The following is a 22522-nucleotide window of genomic DNA, read 5'->3' as shown; positions in this document are numbered from 1 at the left end:
AGTAGATTTTCAAAAATTCTGTATTAAGTAACTTCTCATTGGAAAATTAACCAGTATATAGTAACACAAAAATGTTACTGGTACAGATAACAATGGAAATTATATTTCTTAGGCCCCTCTCAAGTTTGCAGGCACTGTTAAATGGTACTGAAACCAGTAACCAAAGTTGACAGTTGACATGTGTGATAATGTTCATAAACCATTGTTTATAATAACAAAAATCTGGAAACTATACAAATGTTCATTAACAGAAACAAGGAAATGTTGTATATTCATACAGTGGAATTCTATATTAGTTAAATCATGCGGAGATTAAGAAACTAAATTCTGTAGCTAAACCTTGTGTGTTTGAGTCCCAGTTCAGCTTCCACCACTTCCTAACATTATTCTGTTAGATAAGTTGCTAAACTTCTCTGTGCCTCAGTTTCTTCACCTTCTAAAACAGGGATTATTATAGTACTTATCTACTTGATTGTAAGATCTCTGTAAGGACTAAGTAAGTTAATAAATAGACACAGTGAGAACTCAGTACAAGTTAATTATAATAATTATTACCTGAATAAGTCTAGCAAATTAATGTTTGAAAAAAATCAAGGTACAGAATAAAACACAGTATGGTCCCATTTAAAAACCTGCCAAAAGGGGGAGGGGAGGTTTCAGATTCTGTCTTTTATTTTTAAGAATACTAAACCCAGGCAAAGGACTTGACAACAAGCTTGTGTTTGATTTCTACTAATTTCTGAACCACAAAGAAAATAAATTTATTGATCATCTGATCTCTCAATATTTACTAATACAGAAAATCATTAGAAAGATAATTGGTTTAAGGACTTCAACCCTGTAATGACAACCAATTACTGACATTAGCACATCAGTGAATACTGGTTAATACTGGTGAATGAATATACTTCTAGCACAGAAATTGTGTATGTGGATCATCTAAGCAACCCAGGAGAGGTTTAGATCATTATGAAATTGAGGTTACTTACACTGTTCAGTCTTAGAGTATCAGGTAGTAGAACAGGAAAACTATAGTAGATCTTCACAATTTCCTCTTTTTAATTGAAATCCTTACCATTCTATAAATTCCACTGGTAATTAGCACAGTCTTAAATACTCACTGTTTATAGGCCACTCTCTTCTTCTACTTCTTAGTGTTGTATTTACAAAGAGCCAGTTGTGTATTGTCCCAATTAATTATATACTTTAATTTAATATTACATAAATCAATGAAATAGAAGCTGTATACTCTGAAAAATATCAGTAAAGTATAAAATGAAACCTGCAACATAATCCTGTATATTCCTAGTGAATATACAGGTATAAAACATAAATGAGAATGAAATATACCTAATTTAGGGTAGAAGGAAATGGGATCAAGAGAGGTACACAGTGGGCTCCAACCAAATTTATAATGTATGTCCTTTGTTGTTGTTGTTGTTTTAAAGACAAAGCAGATATGTTTAAGATTTGATAAATATACATTATGGATACACATTTTTCCTGTTACTCTCATTTTTTGTCTCTCAAGACTAAGCACTTCCGAAGTTTATCAGAAAATACTCAGAAATTAATTCTTTAAGTGACTTACCATCTGGACTTGGTTAGGCCAGTGTAGTCATACAGGGACTGGCTGGCATTATCCCTAAACTATGCAATGAAGTACACATGTATTTCAATGCAATTCAAACAGTGAATCTGTATTCTGCATTATTCTTCAAGGCCATTACATATTTATGATATCAGTCCCACCAGTTAGCTTTTTTCCCTGAAATCTAGTTTGCCTCTGAACTCCCTAATTAAAGCCTTGAGCCTGGAGGGCAAACACATCTAGCCTTAGATAGGCCTCTAATACTGATATCTTAACTTTTCTCTTGACCAGCTCATCTCTGAGATGATTTGTGTCCACTTACTCGAATTTGAATCTGGCCACAGGTTGATGAGCCCGTGAGTTTATTCTCAGATATATCCTGTCTCTTGCTGGGTTTCCTATGAATGCTTTGGTGGAAAATGAATGGCATTGTTTAATCCAGTACCTTCAGGGCTATTTTTTCTAGATAAGAAAGGAAGTCAACACATTTCTTAAACATTTTATAAAATTGCATGGCAAAATATCACTTGTTTTTTTAGGACAGAATCATTATGAAATATAAACTATATATTGTTACCAACATTGAAGGGAAAGAGAGAGATTATTTAACAATAGCTTTCCTACCACTCCCACTCCCTTGGTGTGGATTGAGTCTCATCTCTGCAAAATGAAAGATCAATAAGTGAGAATGTGGGCCTTTTTGAGAAACCATCTTGGGAAAGTCTTTTCAAAACAAAGAAGTGATTAAAATCAGGAGATAGTTTTATCCATAGGAGCTTATTGTCTTTGTGCACTAAAACCTACTGCTACTATAACAGGATAAACTGAATCTGAAACCCTAAACTATCTCATTGCCTTTTTCTCTAGATAATTATACTGTTGTTTTATTTTGTGGATTATCTTAATTTTTCTATCTTACAGAAATGATATAGAATAATGAGAAACTTTATTTCTATTCCTTTTTCTTCTACCCATCATGCTGTGTGACCTTAGGTCAATCTATTTTCTTTATAAGGTCTCTCAAATGTACAGTGAGGACATGCAGTCTTCATCTTACCACCCACTTTGTAGCCCAGCCAAACTATAAAGCTCCATTTTGCAGTTCTTATCAAAAACCCTGATGTCATCTAGGCAGAACAAGGTGCTACTGCCCTCTGCTGGTCATAAGAACACACCTACCCATCAGTGCCGTGGCCCTGCCCATCCGAACAGTTAGGGGCACAGTGCCCTGTGCTTGCTGTTGAAAGATGCAGCAGGAAACTACAAAGAACACAGGCAAATTTCATGCTTGGAAAAATAGTAATATTTGAAGTATTTGGTAATTAATGACTTTTTATGCATGTATAAGATGCCATAGTAATTTGTGACCTTATTGCCACCAAAAAGTGTTTATCCTATAATCACCTCACCCTACTGTAATTCTCCATCTAAAAAAGAGCGGTGGGTTCTGACCCTTTGGGCTACTGTCGCTCTCGTTTACACCATTTTTCTCCCTAGAAACATATACAGTTTACTTTTGTTCAAAGATTTAGGGAAGTTTTTGCATATTCACTTTTAGTTTGTAAGCAGGAAGATGCTAAGTGAAAATGCAGTATCAGTAAGAAAAATGCTGAACGAGAGAAGCTGGGCTTTAGTATCACTCGGATTCCTGCAGAGCTGTCAAGTTGTAATAAGATTTACCATCAATAGCTTTTTGTGTGTTAATGATTCTAAAAGCACTTTATGTGGGAACCTGATGAGAGTATTAGTTCAGAGCTTTTTTTTTTTTTTTGAGCACATTTATATTAACATAATTTTAGAACTCTAAAATTATAAGAGCTGCCATTTGTTGCATTGCATTTGTAAGAAATGATGCTGCTTCTGACTATCTTCATGAGAAAGCTGAGAATTATGCTTTTATCTTGTTTGAATTTTGTGCCTTTAATGTCTCCTTCCAGAATAGGCTGGTGCGCTGCCCCAAAGTCTTTAGAATGCGTAGAGACAAAACAAAAAAAAATTGCACAACCCACATCCTTAGTCTCTAGAAGCAGAATATGGGAAGAGCAAGTGATTCACAGCGTGTGTGGGTTCTGCTTACCTACTCACAGCACCACACACATTTCGTCCATGATTTCCCCACAGGGCAATAGTAGCTGTGTCTTAACTGAGCAGTCAGCATTGTGAAGACCAAAAATGATCCTTGTGAAACGTTCCCTAGGGAAACTCCTGATTTTTGCTTCATGGTCAGCCCCAGCTTGTAGCCACCTAATAGACATGTACTGTATCACCTCAGCAGCAGTGCAGAGAACTGTCCTGAAAGGGCCTTAAACGTGGGATACAGAAACACATAGACTCTCACAGGCAAATTCATAGGCACACCACTTCTAACTACACTGGTACTACATTTCATGGTGTGCGTGGTGCCTATGCCAGCTCTAGGTTAAGTCTACTTGGAACCAAGAAGAAAATTAGCATGTATTGAACTTATAATTTTTACTAGGTATCTTATATATCTGTTATGCATCCCTAAGAAATGAACCAACTTTTACTACATAACTGCTTTGTATATTATCTTAATAGTAATCTTCAGTGTCCAACATCTCAGAAGAAGATAATTCACCTTATTAAAATGCTTCAAAAGAAAACTTAGAAATTTTAATGCTACTCACAGAAAACAGATGAGCTCAATTCTAAAGAATAAAATGGACAAAAAAGTGTCTATTGAGAATGTTACTTGTTGTTTGCTGAGACATTATGATGGATTAAATGTTTTTGAAATATCTTTTAACCTTTAGAGGTTAAAGCAACAGCTGTGTAAAGATGACTCAAATCATGAACTGAAATTTGGCAGTGTAAATTATTTTTAAAATTTTTAAATTCAAGTTGCATTTGAGATCTTGCTCTTCGGCATGTGTCATCAGTGTAGCTCAAAAAACTCTTACAAAGCCCTGGCCGGTTGGCTCAGTGGTAGAGCGTCGGCCTGGCGTGCAGAAGTCCCGGGTTCAATTCCCGGCCAGGGCACACAGGAGAAGCGCCCATCTGCTTCTCCACCCCTCCCCCTCTCCTTCCTCTCTGTATCACTCTTCCCCTCCCGCAGCCGAGGCTCCATTGGAGCAAAGATGGCCCGGGCTCTGGGGATGGCTCCTTGGCCTCTGCCCCAGGCGCTAGAGTGGCTCTGGTAGCGGCAGAGCGACGCCCCGGAGGGGCAGAGCATTGCCCCCTGGTGGGCAGAGCGTCGCCCCCTGGTGGGCGTGCTGGGTAGATCCCGGTCGGGTGCATGCAGGAGTCTGTCTGACTGTCTCTCCCCGTTTCTAGCTTCAGAAAAATACAAAAAACAAACAAACAAACAAAAAAACCTCTTACAAATATTCAAATAAAATAAAATGCATTGTGAATTTAATTCATATTAGAGGTTTCAAGGCAAAAATATTACTTTGGAAAAGAAAATTCTAGAGTACAGAAGTGCTAATTTGTATTTATTGTAATCTATGATTTGCTTTCAGTTTCTCTGCGGGACAGTTTGGTGTAGTAAAAGCAGGGGCTTTGGGACCAACCAAACTCTGGGCTTGAAATCTAGTTCTACCACGTATGTAATTGCTATGTGGCCTTGGACAGTGATTTCCACCTCCCTGAACTGCTGTTTTTTCTTCCTTAAATTGGCAATAATAATGTGCATCTTATAAGATTTTTAGAATTACTTAAGATATATAAATATTTATGCAGTTCCTCAAGTGTCTGCAAGAGTTAGTTTCCCTTCCCTCTGTTAATCACAGAGTAAGCTTTACTCTCACTGAAGCCCAGCAGGAAGTCCTGCGAAGGAAGGTTTGGTTTGAGACTGCCTTCCAAACCCAGGCTTGGTTACCAGAAAATGCCCATGAAGCCCAGATAGGCTCCTCAGGAGTATGTGAGCCAGGCAGCAGCCTTGGTGGGGAGGTAAAGGGCTAGGATGAGTGAGCAGTAGAGAGGGTGTAATTCCTCTTGGTCCTAAATTCATGCTATGCCCTCATTCTGGGTGTAAGGCCAAACTGTAGGCTCACTCACATTTTAATTAGTGCCCCTGCAAAAATGTACTCTAAAATCAAGTAGAAGAAATTTTAAATTATCTGGAATTTTATATTTAGGTTGTAATGAATTTTATTATGTGTGCAAATTATAATAAAGCTACCAACTCTATAGTGCCTACTGTGTACATGGTATAGTGCTAGGTACTTTTCATGTATTCGCTAAATCATATAATAACTGATTTTTAGCTGTTGCTAAAATATTCTTTTTAATAGATAAAGTGACTGAGACTTCAAAAGGTTATCTAGCAAGCCCAAAGTCAGCAGTTACAAAATAAGTATTTTGCTGGTTGCTGAGCTTATACTGCCATTAGACTCTGTTTAGTAAGTCCTTCGAGCACAGCTGTGGTTACCTGTGGCGTTTGTAGCCTTCTGCACTGTCATAACTCTGCCAGCCCCATGGTGATGTATATTTTATATTGTGTTCTCACAGAAACTAGCCCCCGGAGTCAGTCAGTTTGCTTACACCTGTGTACAGGACCACCCTATTTGGACAAATCAGCAATTTTGGGAGACAACCTTTTACAATGCAGTGCAGGAACAAGTTCGCTCCCTGTATCTCTCAGCCAAGGAGGACAATCATGCCCCATATCTGAGGCAAAAGGTAAGATAAGGGAAGAAAGGTACATGTGTGGGTCTGGGATCCTGGCTTCAAGGAAAGCTTATTCAGATATTCCCAGGGTGAAAGGAAGTCTAGTCACTTTCACCAGTGTGTTTGGAGTTCACTTTAGGGAATTATGTGGTGAGCATCTTTCTTCTGTTGATTTCTGACATGTGTTTTCCATAATAACTTCTCAATATAGTTCTTTTTTTTTCTGAAGTGAGAAGTGGGGAGGCAGGGAGATAGACTCCCCACCAGGATCCACCCAGCTAGCCCACTAGGGGACGATGCTCTGCCCATCTTGGGTGTTGCTCCATTGCAAATGGAGCCATTCTAGTGCCTGAGGTGGAGGGCCATGAAGCCATCCTCAGCACCCAGGCCAACCTTGCTCCAATGGAGCCTTGGCTACAGGAGGGGAAGAGAGAGACAGAGAGAAAGGAGAGGAAGAAGGGTGGAGAAGCAGATAGGCACTTCTGTGTGCTCTGGCCAGGAATCGAACCCGGGACTTCCACACGCTGGGCTGACGCTCTACCACTGAGCCAACTAACCAGGGCCTCAATACAGTCTCTAGCACTAGAATTATTATGTTATATTTTAATAAATAAGAATTCCCTGGAAACAATTATAGAAAATTGAATAGAATGAACCTAAATTACCCACGCACATGTCTTTGTCCCATTAACTTCTTGAAGAAATGTCAAATTAAAGTTAACTGATTTTAAAATAAATGTAAAATTTATTTCATTTTACTCAAAATTTTTACATACTGCTCAAAAGTATGCCAACAATGAATCTAGGTCTTCTTCTAGTAATATTCTATATGTTTCTATTTATTTTACTAGCATACAATATTTTTAAGAAAAATATCCAGAAAATATTTTAAAATGAAGAAAATTGTTTTTAATTTGAACAAGTAGTTAAAATTTTTCTGAAAATTTAAAATGTTGTTCACTATCTGGTCTTGGGCAATTCATGTTTCCCCCTGGGCCTTATTTCCTCATTGGTGAAATGAATAGATATAATTATATAAGATTTTAATGTCTAGCCTGACCAGTGGTGGCACAATGGATAAAGCAGTGACCCGGAACACTGATATCACCGATTTGAAACCCCAAGGTCGCTGGCTCAGAGCACGGGCTCGTCAGTGTGGGGCTGCTGGTTTGAGCAAGGGATAGTCCACATAAACACAAAGCTTGCCAGCTTGAGCCCAGAGGTCACTGACTTGAAGCCCAGAATCACTGGCTTGAAGCCCACGGTCGCTGGCTTGAACAACTGGGTACTGGCTCATCCTGAGCCCCCGGGTTAAAGCATGTACAGAAGCTCAAGCTACTACAAAGTTGATGCTTCTCACTCTCTTTTCCTGTCTCTCTCTTTCACACCCTCTCTCTCAAAAAAAAATTTTTTAATGTCTAGTACAAGTAAAGTACATTGAAGAGTACCTGACATGTCATGAAAAATAAATGTTAGAAATTTTTATCCTCATTAATTGAATGAGGCTAATTAAAGACTAATTATCATTGTGGATTTACTTTGAGGAATTTTTAATTTTACATCCTGGGCTAATCCATTGTTGCTGATCCTTCCCAACACTTTCTATTTTAATTTGGCCTTCTATTTTGTGAGATAAATGAACTGAGATATCTAACGGAACTCACACAGTAGTATTCAAATATTTCTCTGCCTCATAAATTTAAATATATTTTGGTCTAATATTAAGTATGGTTATAGCAGAAATTTTAATAACAAATAACACTATAGGATATTCCAAATTATTATTTTGTACTGTATGTGCAATTGGGTTTAATTTAAACTCAGATTTTTCTTTCACAATATCAGATGCACTTGGATAAGGACAGGCACTATTAGTTTGAGGTTGTGTTCCAGAAATAATTGGGCTGCTGGAGAGCCTTTGACAGTTTTTAAAGTAGCTATAATGCTATTGGTAGTATATCCCAAAAGCATTTGTAAAGCAAACACATTACAATGCTTCTGTGTCCTGTATTCTAAAGAAGTCTACCTCTGACCCCCAGGCTAGATACAAGTGAGACTGTAGATAGACCAGCCCTTTACAATCTGTAATGTGCCATGCAGATGTCAGTTACTATTATTGTGTAACTCTTCACCCTACCAAGAAGCCCCTCTTAAAAATCCCATAGTCACCCATATACTCATGTATAATGTTTGAGTCCCCTATTTACAAGGAAATCTAGCTCTGTATTTTGACTTTGGTCATTCTATCTTTTTCTCCCAAAGAGCAGAAGAATAAATGATACTTGAACATTTATACCCGAGCATTTATAGGTACTCAGGTTAATAATTTGTTATAACTGGCAACCAAAAATGGATGGAGCCACAGAGAGAAATAAATTCAATGAAGTGTCAGCAATGAGAAGTGTATCCCTCTGTGCTCTGCTGCTGTGTCCTTGGGTTTGTCACGTAGGTTCCACTCAAGGCTGGCTGGATCTGGGTATAAAAAACTAGGTTTTGCTTTGTTGTTGTTGTTATGTTTTATATATGTTTTCATTTTTTCTGGTATAGGTATTTAATAAATTATTGAAACATCCTCCATGGTTTTTGAATTTCATGTGAAGTGATGGACTTGGATTATGTCACTTTGTTTTTTTAGAACAAGCTTCCTGATGACCAATATCAGGAGAAGACAGCAATGGACCTGGCAGCTGAGCAGCTCTGCCTGTGGCCCACTCTGAGCAAATCCACGCAGCAGGAGCTGGTGCAGCGGGAGGAAAGCATTGTCTTCAGTCAGGCCATTCACTTTGCAAACCTCATGGTCAACCTGCTAGTGCCTCTAGATACAAGTAAAAATAAGCTCCTAAGAACATCAGCACCAGGCGACTGGGAGAGTGGGAGCAACAGCATTGTCACAAACAGGTACCGAATGTGCACACACAGAGGCCGTCCTGTTCTTCCTGGTTTAGCAGAAAATATAAAGTATTTTGGACAAATGTTGCTGAATGTATGTCAACAATTAATCATTTTCAGACATGCTCAGCTCTTTTCCACTAGAAGACCTCCACTTCATGCAACTATTCTCAACCACCTGCCATACTCTCTCCTTTCTCATGACCTGATTTTCCAGTGTCTCGTGTACTACTGACCCAGCCCTTCAGTTACTTTCTGCCAGAGCAGCTTACAAAATCACTTTGTAAAATTAGTAATGAACTCCTTCTTACTAAGTGAGTATTTGTTTCTTGGCCCTGTTTTCCTCACTTATCCACTACATTTGCCTATAACCATGATAGTGAACCTTTTTATAAAAACCACCCACTATAATCATGTTCTCAACCACACATTCCTCTCAGCTCTACAACAACTCTTCATTCCTGACAGGATCTGGCCCCTGACTTCTGCTCTGACCTTATTTCCTATCACTCTCTGTCAACCAAATCTGACTCCTTGCTAAGGCTGATGTCAAACACTCTAAGCATAATGCTGCCTCAGGGCCTTTGTACTTATTATCCCACAGTCTGCAATGCTTTCCCTGAAATACACGTAAGAATTACTTCATTCATTTACTTCTCAGCTCAGATGTCACCTACCCAGAGAGGCCTTCCTGACTTCCCTGTCTTAAGTAGCACGTCCGTTACTCTTTTTCCCACCTTGCTTTTTATGCCTTTCATGACATTTTCACATTTTCTACAACCTAGTTTACATTGTGAAAGGCTAAAGCATCTAAGTTTGTTAATGCTTTGGGACGATATGATGGCCATATTCACTGCTCAGCTCACTTTAACACTGATTCAGCTAGGGTGGTTGGATTTGGAGGAAAGAGAACCAGCAAATGCATCTTTTACATAATCAGCAGTCTAAAAGAAGGAAGAGGAGGTGGGGCATCTGTTGAATAGTGGGCACTGAATGAGCGACAAGGGCAGGGAATGATGTCTCACATCCTCTACTTCAGATTTATTGCCTTCTCATGCATGATGTTACCACTTACAGAAGAATGATAGTTTTAGAGTAATCAAAAGGGCTGTGATGCACTCAGAGAGAGAGAAATACAAACAAAAGAAGGGTCCATAGGCCGGACCTGTGGTGGTGCAGTGGATAAAATGGCAACCTGGAACACTGAAATCATCAGTTCAAAACTCTGAGCTTGTCTGGTCAAGGCACATATGGGAGTTGATGCTTCCTGCTCCTCCCCCTATTCTCTCTCTCTCTCTCTTGCTGTCTCTCTCTTTCTCTCTCTCTCTAAAATGAATAAAGTCTTGCCTGACCAGGCAGTGGTGCAGTGGATAGAGCAGGGGTCCCCAAACTTTTTACACAGGGGGCCAGTTCACTGTTCCTCAGACCGCTGGAGGGCTGGACTATAAAAAAAAAAAACTATGAACAAATTCCTATGCACACTGCACATATCTTATTTTAAAGTAAAAAACAAAACAGGAACAAATACAATATTTAAAATAAAGAACAAGTAAATTTAAATCAAGAAACTGACCAGTATTTCAATGGGAACTATGGGCCTGCTTTTGGCTAATGAGATGGTCAATGTGCTCCTCTCACTGACCACCAATGAGAGAGGTGCCCCTTCCGGAAGTGCAGCGGGAGCCAGATAAATGGCCTCAGGGGGCCGCATGCGGCCCGTGGGCCGTAGTTTGGAGACCCCTGGGATAGAGTGTCAGACTTGGATGTGGAGAACCCAGGTTTGAAACCCCAAGGTCACTGGCTTGAGCGCAGGCTCATCTGTCTTGAGCATGGGATCATAGATGACCCCATGGTCGCTGGCTTGAGCCCAAAGGTCGCTGACTTGAGCAAGAGGTCACTTGCTCTGCTGTAGCCCCCCTCCCCAAGGCACACATGAGAAAGCAATCAATGAACAACTAAGGAGCTGCAACAAAGGACTGAAGCTGATCATCTCTTTCCCTTCCTGTCTGTTTGTCCCCATCTGTCCCTCTCTCTGTCTCTGTCACAAAAATAAAATAAATAAAAAATGAATAAAGTCTTTAAAAAAAAGAGAAAGATTCATAGGATAATCTGGTTCTTCCATTTGGAAGAATGTGCTATTTGCTGGAAAATGTTATTTTTACTTTGCCTACTGGGGAACATGTCCCCCAGTTGCCTAAGGCCAAAGGTAGCTATGTTACTTTGGCTCCATGTGGTAATTAACTTAGGGGGATAAGTTTTTTTAGAAGATTTAAGTAGTATCAGAAAAAAAGTTTAAAAAGTCACTTTTTTGTTTTCTATGGTTCCTGGGTTCCTTTTAGGAGAATAGAAGGTATTCCTTATTAAAAAAAATATTTTTTAATCTGGGTCCAAAGAACAATCCCTGACAATAGCTTTTGATGTAGGCAAGCAGAATATCAGGTTTCACCATCATCACTTATAAAGGAGCCACAGCGTTAAGTGTGCCTTCAACTTGAGTAGACATCTCTTTAAGCAAGTTTAAACTGCTGTGGAAATTGACTGGGATGTAGTAGTAATTTGTCATATTTTGAATACTGACCATGATTTCTTTCCTTGATTTTCTTAGTATTGCAGGAAGTGTTGCTGAGAGCTATGATACAGAAAGTGGGTTTGAAGACTCAGAAAATAACGACATCGCCAATTCCGTTGTGCGTTTCATTACCCGATTTATTGACAAAGTTTGTACAGAGAGTGGAGTTACTCAGGATCACATCAAGAGCCTTCATTGTATGATACCAGGTAATCCCTTTGCAGATATTAAAGAACTAGAATATTGGAGTTAAATGCGTAAGAATTGTTCTTATGGGTCTACTTTTTCTAGCCTAACACCTATAATACTTGTCATCCATGTAGTTTAGCCATGCTACTTATAGTCCTCCAGTGCTATCACAAAGGATTGGTTCCAGGACTCCACTGGCCCTTCATGGATACCAAAAATCCATGGATGCCCAAGTCCCCTATATAAAATGGCATAGTATTTGCATATAACCTATGCAGATCCTCCTGTGTACTTTAAATCCTCTCTAGATTACTTATAATGCCTTATATAATATACATACTATATAAATAGTTGTACCATATTGTTTAAGAAATAATGACAAGAAAGAAAGTCTGTACATATTCAGTACAGATGCAACAATTATAAACCTAACCATATAGTACACTCAGCAACAATTTAACTTTTTTATTATTATCATTAAATGACAACAGGGAAGCAGAGAGACAGACTCCCACATGCACCCGGACTGGGATCCATCCTGCAAGCCCCCTACCCAGCAATGCTGTGCCCATCTGGGACATTGCTCCATTGTTCAGCAACCGAACTATTTTAGCACCTAAGGCAAGGCCATGGAGCCATCCTCAGTGCCCAGGATCAACTTGCTCAAACCATTCAAGCCATGGCTGCAGGAAGGGAAGAGATGAAGAGAGAGAAGAAAGGGAGGGGGGAATGGAGAAGCAGATTGTCACTTCTCCTGTGTGCCCTGACCGGAAATTGAACCCAGGACTTCCACACACCGGGCTGATGCTCTTCTGCTGAGCCACTGGCCAGGGCCAACAATGTAACTTTTTTTTTTTAATTTTTTAATTTTTATTTTTTTACAGGGACAGAGAGAGAGTCAGAGAGAGGGATAGATAGGGACAGACAGACATGAACGGAGAGAGATGAGAAGCATCAATCATCAGTTTTTTGTTGCGACACCTTAGTTGTTCATTGATAGCTTTCTCATATGTGCCTTGACCACGGGCTTTCAGCAGACCAAGTAACCCTTTGCTCGAGCCAGCGACCTTGGGTCCAAGCTGGTGAGCTTTTTGCTCAAACCAGATGAGCCCACGCTCAAGCTGGCGACCTCAGGGTCTCGAACCTGGGTCCTCTGCATCCCAGTCCGATGCTCTATCCACTGCACCACCAACTGGTCAAGCAACAATGTAACTTTTAAAAATATAAGGTCTACCAGAAAGTTCTGTTCATTTTTGGAATAAAACAAAATACAAATTTTTCTAACTGTCAATAAACTTTATTAAATAATATAATTGCCATTATTATTAATGATTTTTTACCAGTGTGAGGGCAATTTGTATATCCCATTTTTGAAAATGTTTTATCTTTTGATGCGAAAAATTGAACCAGTGCTTGTTTGATATCTTCTTCATTTTTGAATTTTTTGCCCTTCAAAAAATTTTGTAAGGACAAAAACAAGTGATAATCAGAGGGTGCTAAGTCCGGGGAATATGGTGGATGCGACAGACATGCTTCTGTAGCATTTCTTCCTTGTTGAAATTCGTAAAAATTACAGGGGCGTAAATGAATTTTATCAGTAGCCATGGGTACACTATCGCTTCACACATAAGACTAACGTGAATCAACTTTGTTTTAGTTAATTTGATACGTCAGTATGTATACATTAAGTGATAAAAATAGAGAGGCACACATGCGCCAAATAAACATGTGCTTACGTGTCAAAACTTGTTGTGATAGAAACGGACAGAACTTTCCGGTAGACCTTATATTTTTCATCCACACTTAGTTGAATCTGCAAATGCAGAACCCACAGATATGGAGTACCAACTGTACTTATTATGTTCTGATTAGTTTTTTTAATTAATTGTGATAAAACATATAGTATAAAATTTGCCATTATAAGTGTAAAATTCAATGGTATTAATTACATTCACAGTGTATACAACCATCACCACTATTAGAGAAGCTTTTGTATCACTCCAAACAGACACTCTGTACCCATTAAGCAATAACTCAGGCAGTCTCTACCCCCCAGCTCCTGGTAACCTCTAATCTACTTTCTATCACTATGAATTTGCCTCTTCTATATATTGCATATAAGTGAAATCATACATCTGTTCTTTTATGTCTGGCTCTACTTAGCTAATGTTTTCAAGGTTCATCCTTGTTTTAGCAGGTATCAGAACTTCATTCTTTTTTATAACTGAAGAATATTCTATTGTATGGGTCTACCACCTTTTTTTTTTCTCTATTTTTCTATTGATGGACACTTGGATTGTTACTATCTTCTGGCTTTGGGGAATAGTGTTACTATGAATATTGATCTACAAGTATGTGTGTGAATCCTTATTTTCAGTTCTTTTGGATATATTCCTAGGAATTGTTGCTGGTTCCATGATTTAACTCTGAGGAACTACCAAAATATGATTAGTGTTTAATTCTAAAATATCCAGAATTTGTTGTAATTCTGCTTGTTTTGTGTTCTTTCATTTTGAATACTCTGACTAATCCCAGGCATTGTAGCCATGCACATTGAGACCCTGGAAGCAGTGCATCGAGAGAGTAGAAGACTGCCACCCATACAAAAGGTAACTATTTCAGACCACATGCTCCGGGTTATACCATCTCTTCATAAACACAGCAACAATAGACTCCCGTGCCCCCAAAGGGCCTTCTCCCATCCTTTTACAAAGACCAGCTCCAGTTTCAATGATACCGTAAACTTTCAGTGGAGTTAATCACATAGATCCTCATAAAAAGGGTACCAAATAGGGGAATCAACAGAGGAGCAATAGTAACCCCTTTGTTGAGTCAGCTTTTATAGGCAGGTCATAAACTACGGATGTTCAACTTCCAAGTCAAAATTTTATGCTCTGCCTACTTCAAAAAAAAGACCTAGGGCAGTTACCATAAAAACACCAAGTTCTTAAATCTGTATACATTACAAGCTTACATCACAAGTATCTGAGAAGTCTGTTAAAATTGAGAGTCCTAATCCTTGCCCCACCCTCCTGGTTCCTTGCTTCCCTTTTGGAGTATCCTAGGACCTGGCTGGGAACCTCTGCTTTCACAACCCTCCCAGGTGGTTCTTCTGCAGCCAGTCTGGCACCACTCTGTGGACTAGTGTTCAGGGCCGTCTTACCTATACAACAGAATTATTGAAAATCAATTCAAAGGAGAAATCAGAAGCCAGATGGATAAGAAAGATATTTCTGTCAGAAATCTGAGAGCTCAGAGTTTCTTAGAACCAAGAAAAAGGATAGTGCCGATTTATATAGCTTTTATTGCTTATTTTAAAAGAAGTATATTAGATCTTCAGGAGAGATGGATTTGTTTTCCTAGTACTGAACTCTTCAGAGGAGTGTATCATGTGGTTCCTTATATCCTAAAATGTTTAAATGTCATTACTTGGCCATTTATTATGTTAATCTTCAATAAGAGCCAAGAAGAGTGAGTCTTTAATTTAAAGATGCATCCATTTTTTAAGTGTTTGTTTTTCTACTTTACAAATAAAACCATGCTCTTTGTATAAAATTGACACATTAAAGAAATAGACATTGTACAAAGTGAAAGTCCCCCATGATCTTCCCTACCCCCACCCCACCATGATCCTTAACCATGATAGTATCACCTATAATAGTTTGGTTCATATTTTTACAAATTTCTTTTTTCAAAAAGGAGATCATAATATACATACTGGTTTGCAACTTTTTATTTTAAGTGAGAGGAGGAGAGATAGTGAGACAGACTCCCACATGTGCCTTGATGGGAATTTACCGCCATCTGGGGCTGATGCTCATATCAACTGAGCTATTTTTAGGACCTGAGGCCAGTGCTCAACCAAACTATCCTTAGTACCCAGAGCCGATGCTGGAACCAATTGAGCTACTGGCTGTGGGAGGAGAAGAGAGAGATTCAGAGAGAGAAGGAAGAGGGGAAGGGGTAGGGAAGCAGATGGTCTTTTCTTTTGTATGCCCTGACTGGGAATCAAATCTAGGATGTCCATACACTGGGCTGATGCTCTATCCACTGAGCAAACCAGCCAGGGCCTTCAACATGTTTTTTACTTAGTTTGATCTGGGATATCATTCTATGTTAACACATATAAATTCTTGTCACTTTCTTTTTTTTAATTTTTCTTAAGTGATAAGTGGGGAGGCAGAGAGACAGACTCTCACATGCACCAGGATCAGGATTCATGCAGCAAGCCCCCTATGAGGCGATGCTCTGCCTATCTGGGGCTGTTGCTCCATTGCTTAGCAACTGAGCTCTTTTAGCACCTGAGGTGAGGCCATGGAACCATCCTCAGTTCCTGGGGCCAACTTGCTCCAACCAAGCCATGGCAATAGGAGGAGAAGAGAGAGAAGAGGGAGGAGGGAGTGGAGAAGCAGATGGTTGCCTCTCCTGTGTGCCCTGACCAGGAATGAAACCCAGGACATCCACACGCCAGGCCAATGCTCTACCACTGAGCCAAGCGGCCAGGGACTCGTGTCACTTTTTTAAAAATTACTACATTGAATAGCTGTTTCAAACATCTTAGTCATTCCCAATGACTTTTCTTTTAATAAGTAGTGCTGCAAAAAATCTTCTCATATCTGCTTGAAGATACAACATTTATGCCTCTTCCCAAAACTTTTTTCTCATTTTGACTACCTAGGAAGTCTGGCTCAAGTTTTTTAGATCTGTAACTGAAAAGATAACCTTGTCTAAGTGTTGGAAACCTCACAAGAATTATGTCTAAAATACTTTTTTTATTGTTAGCCCAAGATTCTTAGACCTGCTTTACTGCCAGGAGAAGAAATTGTCTGTGAAGGTCTTCGTGTCCTTCTTGATCCTGACGGAAGAGAAGAAGCCACAGGAGGTCTTCTTGGAGGCCCCCAGCTGCTGCCAGCAGAAGGAGCCTTGTTCCTCACAACATATAGAATTCTGTTCAGAGGGACGCCCCATGACCAGCTAGGTACGGTTCATGTGATGCCATGAAAATATGGTTGTGCATGTTGCTCCGTGAGGTGTGGTTCCATCTGGTATAGTGATTTGCAGATCATTTCAGGTTCCAAGTAAGCCTTTTGCCACACATGCTTTTTTAACAATACTTTTGTCTATCATAGCTACTGATAATTTGGATCATAGAGTCTTACTCGAAGATCCAAAGTATCTTCTTAACAATAAATTTATTGCAGCATATTGTGACTAGGAATATTCACAGTGTCTGGTTGCTAACAGTGCCCCTTGCTGATTGCCCTACCTTTCTGAGTTCTACAGTTAACTGTAAAGCTAACTTTTTTGGCACAATGTGCTAAGCATCACAGGGTTGTACAACACCAACTAACCCCACCTCCCTCTCATCCCATTTCCACTAACTCCATTTCCCACTTAGCAGACAACTTCTCTTCTAGTCATTAAATTCTCTCAACTTCTATTTCTACTTTCTACTACCCTATACATCTTCTATATTAGAAAGGAATATCATGTCCTATCAAGTTTGAATCGTCTTTTTAAAATCACTAGTCTCTCAACAGAGGCAGGGTCACAGGGAACAGATGAACAGCTGTCACAGGGAAGGGGTAAGAGAGGACAAGATCAAAGAAGGTGAAGGGATTAGCAAAAAAAAACATATATACATAACACATCTATCTATACAGACAACAGGGTAACAATAGCCAGAGGAAAGGGGGGTGGAGATAGGGCAACGTGGGAGAACAGGGTGGAAAGAGACTTTGATAGGGCAGGCGGGCATGATGATGGGTTTGGATGGTGTTATATTAAGTGGGACAGTTGAAACCATGTCAACACAAATTTAAGAATAAAGAACAAAAATCACTGTAGTCTCTCTACAAACTATCATGGTTGATGGAAACACATATTAGGTTTGACTCCAAATCAAGAAGCTCAGATTTAAATTGTTGTTGACTGATCTTGATATCTTAAGTCTTCTAACCTCTGTAGATTTCAGTTTTTCTTTTATAAAAATGAAAGAATTGGCCTGACCTGTGGTGGCGCAGTGGATCAAGCATCAACCTGGAATGCTGAGGTCGCTGGTTCAAAACCCTGGGCTTGCCCGGTCAAGGCACATATGGGAGTTGATGCTTCCTGCTCCTCCTCCTTTCTCTCTCTCTCTGTCTCTCTTCTCTAAAATGAATAAATAAATAAAAATGAAAGAATTGAGCTTTATTAGTGATAACACAGTGGTTCACAGTCTTGACTAATGAATCTGAATTATCTAGAAAGCTTTAACATATAATACCAATTCTAGGCCCAACCTTCAAAGAGTTGAATTCAAATCTGAATTAGGATTGTAAGAATAGGGAGACCTAGGTAGCTGTATGTTTTTAAGGCCAGACGTGATTGGGATGCATACTGAGGATTGGGAGCCATTGGGATAAATGGTCACTAAAGTTCCTTCATCATCTGAAATTATTCAGAAGCATTTGATGAGCACATACTGTGTGCTCTGCATTTTGTTAGACAGTAGAATTCAGATGTATAAAATACAGTGTCTTTAAAATCTTACAGTTGTATAATTCTTGGTGTGGATAGAATCAAGATGGTTCATTATCTTGGTCATGAAAGATTATTTACTATATAATCAAAAAGCCATAATTTTCAATAAACAAAATGAATCCATAGGAATAGTGCTCATTTTGAAAAAGAATGAAAATAGAGCATAATTTTTCGGCCCTCTTCTGTCATATTATACACAAACTACATTTGTATTTGAAAGCATGTATGTGCTCTGGCCAGATAGCTCGGTTGATTAGAACATTGTCCTGAAGCACAGAGGTTACTAGTTTGATCCCTAGTCAGGGCATGTACAGAAACAGATTAATGTTCCTGTCTCTTTCCCTTCCTCTCTCTCTAAAATCAATTAATTTTTTTTTAAAAATTGTTTTAAGAAAAAAAAGAAAGCACATGTGTTTTTAAGAGAAACTAAGTATCCTGTACTTATAATTTTTGTACAATGACTTTTGTGAGCTCAGTGGCCATAAACATATATAGTAGACATATAAATATATGAAACTCTTGGTCATTTAAATTGCTCTAATTTCAGCAAATCAATGACATACTTACTGTGAAAGCTTGTATTGTCCTCTGCTTTATCCTGTCAATTTTGTGGTTAATTTCACATTTTATAAAAAATTTTTAAATCAGAGAACACTTTTTTATTTGCCTCTTTTATTTTATTTCTCTTTTTAAATTTCTAATTTAATACTTTTCCTTTAATGACATAGAAATCTGATCATTTTATATGTGTCATGTAAGCATAGACTGTTTAATACATCCATGAACTTAAATCCTATGTTCATCCTGATTTTGTTTAGCCCCTGGGTATAGAGGATAATCAGAATTTTCCAGGTTAGGAATTGACAGGTCCAAGGAATGAGGAATTCTGATGATAATGAGTGGATAAGTATATGGGCACTTCAGTCACATAAACCCGGATCAGATCCCACCCCGCTGCCTCACTGGCTCAGGGACCTTCCCTATTTATTGTTGCTCCTGTTCTGTTACTGGTATGACTGTCTGAAATGCCTTCCCTTTTCCCCGCTAGGAATCCAAACATACACTTTCTTCAAAGCTCACTTTCCCTCTCACTTCCTCCAGGAATCATTCTGTAGCCGTTTAGGATGCAGAAATCTTTGCCGCTTCTGAAATATTTAGTCTTGTTCCCTCAAACCTGGGAACTAATCACATGTTATTATGTTCTATATGTGACTCTCCTGTCTCATGGGGAACAGAAAACTCTCCACCTTCTTTTTCCCCATTGATTTGAGGAAGGGGAAGAGAGAGAGAGAGGGAAAGAAGCATCAACTTGTTGTTCCACTTAGTTGTTTCATGTAGTTGTGCACTTGTTGATTACTTCTCATACATGCCCTGACCAGGGATCGAACCCACAACCCCAGCACTCCCGGTCGATGCTTTATCCACTGAACCACCCAACCAGGTCCCACATGTGACACTTCTTGTCAAGACTCTCATCTCTGTAACTTCAGATACTTGATAAATAATTATTTATATTTTCCCTGTTTTTGCTTTAGTATTTAAACACCTACAAATCTTGGGACTGAGCCCGGTCCTCTCTCTTCCAACGGCACATACATGTAGTAGGGCACCTCTTCCCACATACAGAAACAGACTTTAAATTTTTTTCTCTTTTGTTTTATTCTTACATTAAATATCATAGATATCTTTTTAGTCTTTGAGGATACTTCTGTTTTTCTGTATAAAACCCTGCCCTTCCTGTAAGAGAATCTTAAACCAAGTGGTCTTGTATGGCACCCAGAGACTGGGGAACTGGAACGAAAGCTGGCAGGCTGTGACAGCTCCTTCATTCGGAGAAAGGATTGTGTCTCAGGCGCAAATGACCATGCAGTAAAATTAATAAATGTAATTCTAGAATCACAGCGTTTTCTCTCACTGCATTCCTGGGCATTGTCCTCTCCAGACACGTTTCTCCAGCAGAGGCTGCTGCAGTGAGAGCATCAGAGAGTCTAGAAATGACCTGTACCATGCTATTGCTGAGTCTGTGCCCTGTCTCCCTGTAGTTGGTGAGCAGACGGTTATGCGAAGTTTTCCCATTGCCTCCATCACCAAGGAGAAGAAAATCACAATGCAGAACCAGCTACAGCAGAACATGCAAGAGGGACTGCAGATCACATCAGCATCTTTTCAGGTATTAAGAAAGAGAGCCAGGCCCTGGCCTGTTAGCTCAGTGGTAAAGCATCAGCCCGGCGTGTGTAAGTCCCAGGTTTGATTCCCGGTCAGGGCACACAGGAGAAGCACCCATCTGCTTCTCCACCCTTACCCCTCTCCTTCCTCTCTATCTCTCTCTTCCCCTCCTGCAGCCAAGGCTCCATTGGAGCAAAGTTGGCCTGGGCACTGAGGACAGCTCCATGGCCTCCACCTCAGGTTCTAGAAGGCTCTGATTGCAGTGGAGCAACGACCCAGATGGGCAGAGCATCGCCCCCTGGTGGGCATGTGGGGTGGATCCTGGTCGGGCACATGCAGGAGTGTGTCTGACTACCTCCCCACTTCTAACTTTGGAAAAATACAACAACAAAAAAAGAAGAAGAAGAAAGAAAGGGGGCCATTCTTGTTATTTAAAAGTTTTCTACAAATGATGTTGTGGCCACTTTCTATGGTTGTGTGGTCCGCAGTTAGTGGATGAGGAGCATCAGAGGTTCCAAGAGGGTAATCTTCAACTGTGTGAGCACATGAGTAGTCTCGGATTTAATCCCTCATTTCCTGAGACCTGGGACCACCTCAGAGAAACAGCAGATTACCTGTCAATTCTTAATGATCTTAGAAATTCAGACACCCACAATTGACTCTTGTTCTCTGCCAAGTCATGCCTCAATCTTTGTTTGATAAAGACTTTACATAGAAAGCAATTCTCTTGGCATCTGTTTCAGAAGGGAATGCTGTATGGCTCTTCTGTGGAAGAAGTAAAATGCTGATCATTATAGCTAGGGCTTAAGTACTATTGGTACTAAGAAACCCCTAATAAATCAAAGGTTTTTCCAGGGAGTACTGACCGTATCAGAACTTGTGGAATTATGGCTACAGACCAGACACTGGATGAGTAGTCTTGTCTTAGTTTTTCCCTTGCTCCGCTTCATGCCTGGCCTTTGACTTCTCAGGTTTCCAAGGGCTCCAATTCTTGCCTCATTCCTTTTGGTCAAGAAGCCCTCCCTGGTTCCTCTGAATGCTAATAGTGGGAAAGGTGAGGCTGCAGATCTCCCATCACCTGACAGACAGCAGTGACTTCCTAGGGATTTCTTCACCATTTCAACTGCCCAAGGACTCTGAAGTTAGAATATGGCCTGGCTAAACTGGTTAGGATTCTAGTCACACTGAATTTTTTCCTTACTAGATTTGTAGTATCTCTGGGTCAGAAGAAACCTAGTTAGCCCATATTCCCTATCTAGAAGGAACAGTTGAGAAATGAGAAGCACATGTTTCTACTTCAGCCACTGTAAGTTAATTTCTATCCCATCATAGAAAAGGTAGTCTGAAAGCAACCCAACTTCAAGTTATATGATTTTTTGTGCCAACTAACAGCCATGTCAATTAAACTTCTCTGAGTCACAATTTTTATTTTTAAAATTTAAAAATTGAATTGCATGATAACCAAGGTCCCTTGAACCTCTAAACTCCTGCCATTTAGTATGATTATTTTTTGTTATTTTAGTAATTTTGGGGGAAATTATCTAGAAATCTTAATGCTTCTGATGCATTTAATCTCTTTTGTCTCTAGCTGATTAAAGTCGCATTTGATGAGGAAGTGAGTCCTGAAGTAGTGGAGATCTTCAGGAAGCAGCTGATGAAGTTCCGTTATCCTCAGTCCATTTTCACCACCTTTGCTTTTGCTGCTGGGCAAACCACCCCACAAATAATTTTACCCAAACAGAAGGAAAAGAATACTTCCTTTCGGTGAGAAGACAGTCTGGTTTCTTTAGTCAGCTCTTCCATGGTTGACTGTCAGGGAAAGTGACCTATCCTTTGGGTTAAGGTGTAAAGACTGCTCTTTTTGTTTGCCCTTCTGTCGAGCCCATTGGACCAAGCTCAGAGAGCAGCATTGATAAGTGTGACAACTTTCAAAACTCAAGAGCTACGAGAGGATTGACTATCAT

General features: G+C 39.6%; 1 protein-coding gene across 4 annotated transcripts in view; it reads left to right on the top strand.

The window, feature by feature from the left end:
* The window catches only part of SBF2 (SET binding factor 2), a 513016-nt gene that overhangs the window by 398330 nt on the left and 92164 nt on the right, over window positions 1-22522 (top strand). For all 4 annotated transcript variants that reach the window (XM_066250933.1, XM_066250932.1, XM_066250931.1 and 1 more), the window contains exons 18-24: window positions 6065-6235; window positions 8859-9121; window positions 11718-11890; window positions 14406-14479; window positions 16653-16848; window positions 20435-20562; window positions 22147-22322. In XM_066250933.1, the coding sequence (XP_066107030.1) occupies window positions 6065-6235; window positions 8859-9121; window positions 11718-11890; window positions 14406-14479; window positions 16653-16848; window positions 20435-20562; window positions 22147-22322 (1181 nt within the window). The remainder of the gene's footprint in view (window positions 1-6064; window positions 6236-8858; window positions 9122-11717; window positions 11891-14405; window positions 14480-16652; window positions 16849-20434; window positions 20563-22146; window positions 22323-22522) is intronic.

The sequence above is a fragment of the Saccopteryx bilineata genome, chromosome 1 (assembly GCF_036850765.1).
Source record: "Saccopteryx bilineata isolate mSacBil1 chromosome 1, mSacBil1_pri_phased_curated, whole genome shotgun sequence".
Classification (NCBI taxonomy): domain Eukaryota; kingdom Metazoa; phylum Chordata; class Mammalia; order Chiroptera; family Emballonuridae; genus Saccopteryx; species Saccopteryx bilineata.
The sequence above is the reverse complement of the archived record's forward strand: the minus strand, read 5'-3'. Positions and strand labels throughout refer to the sequence as shown.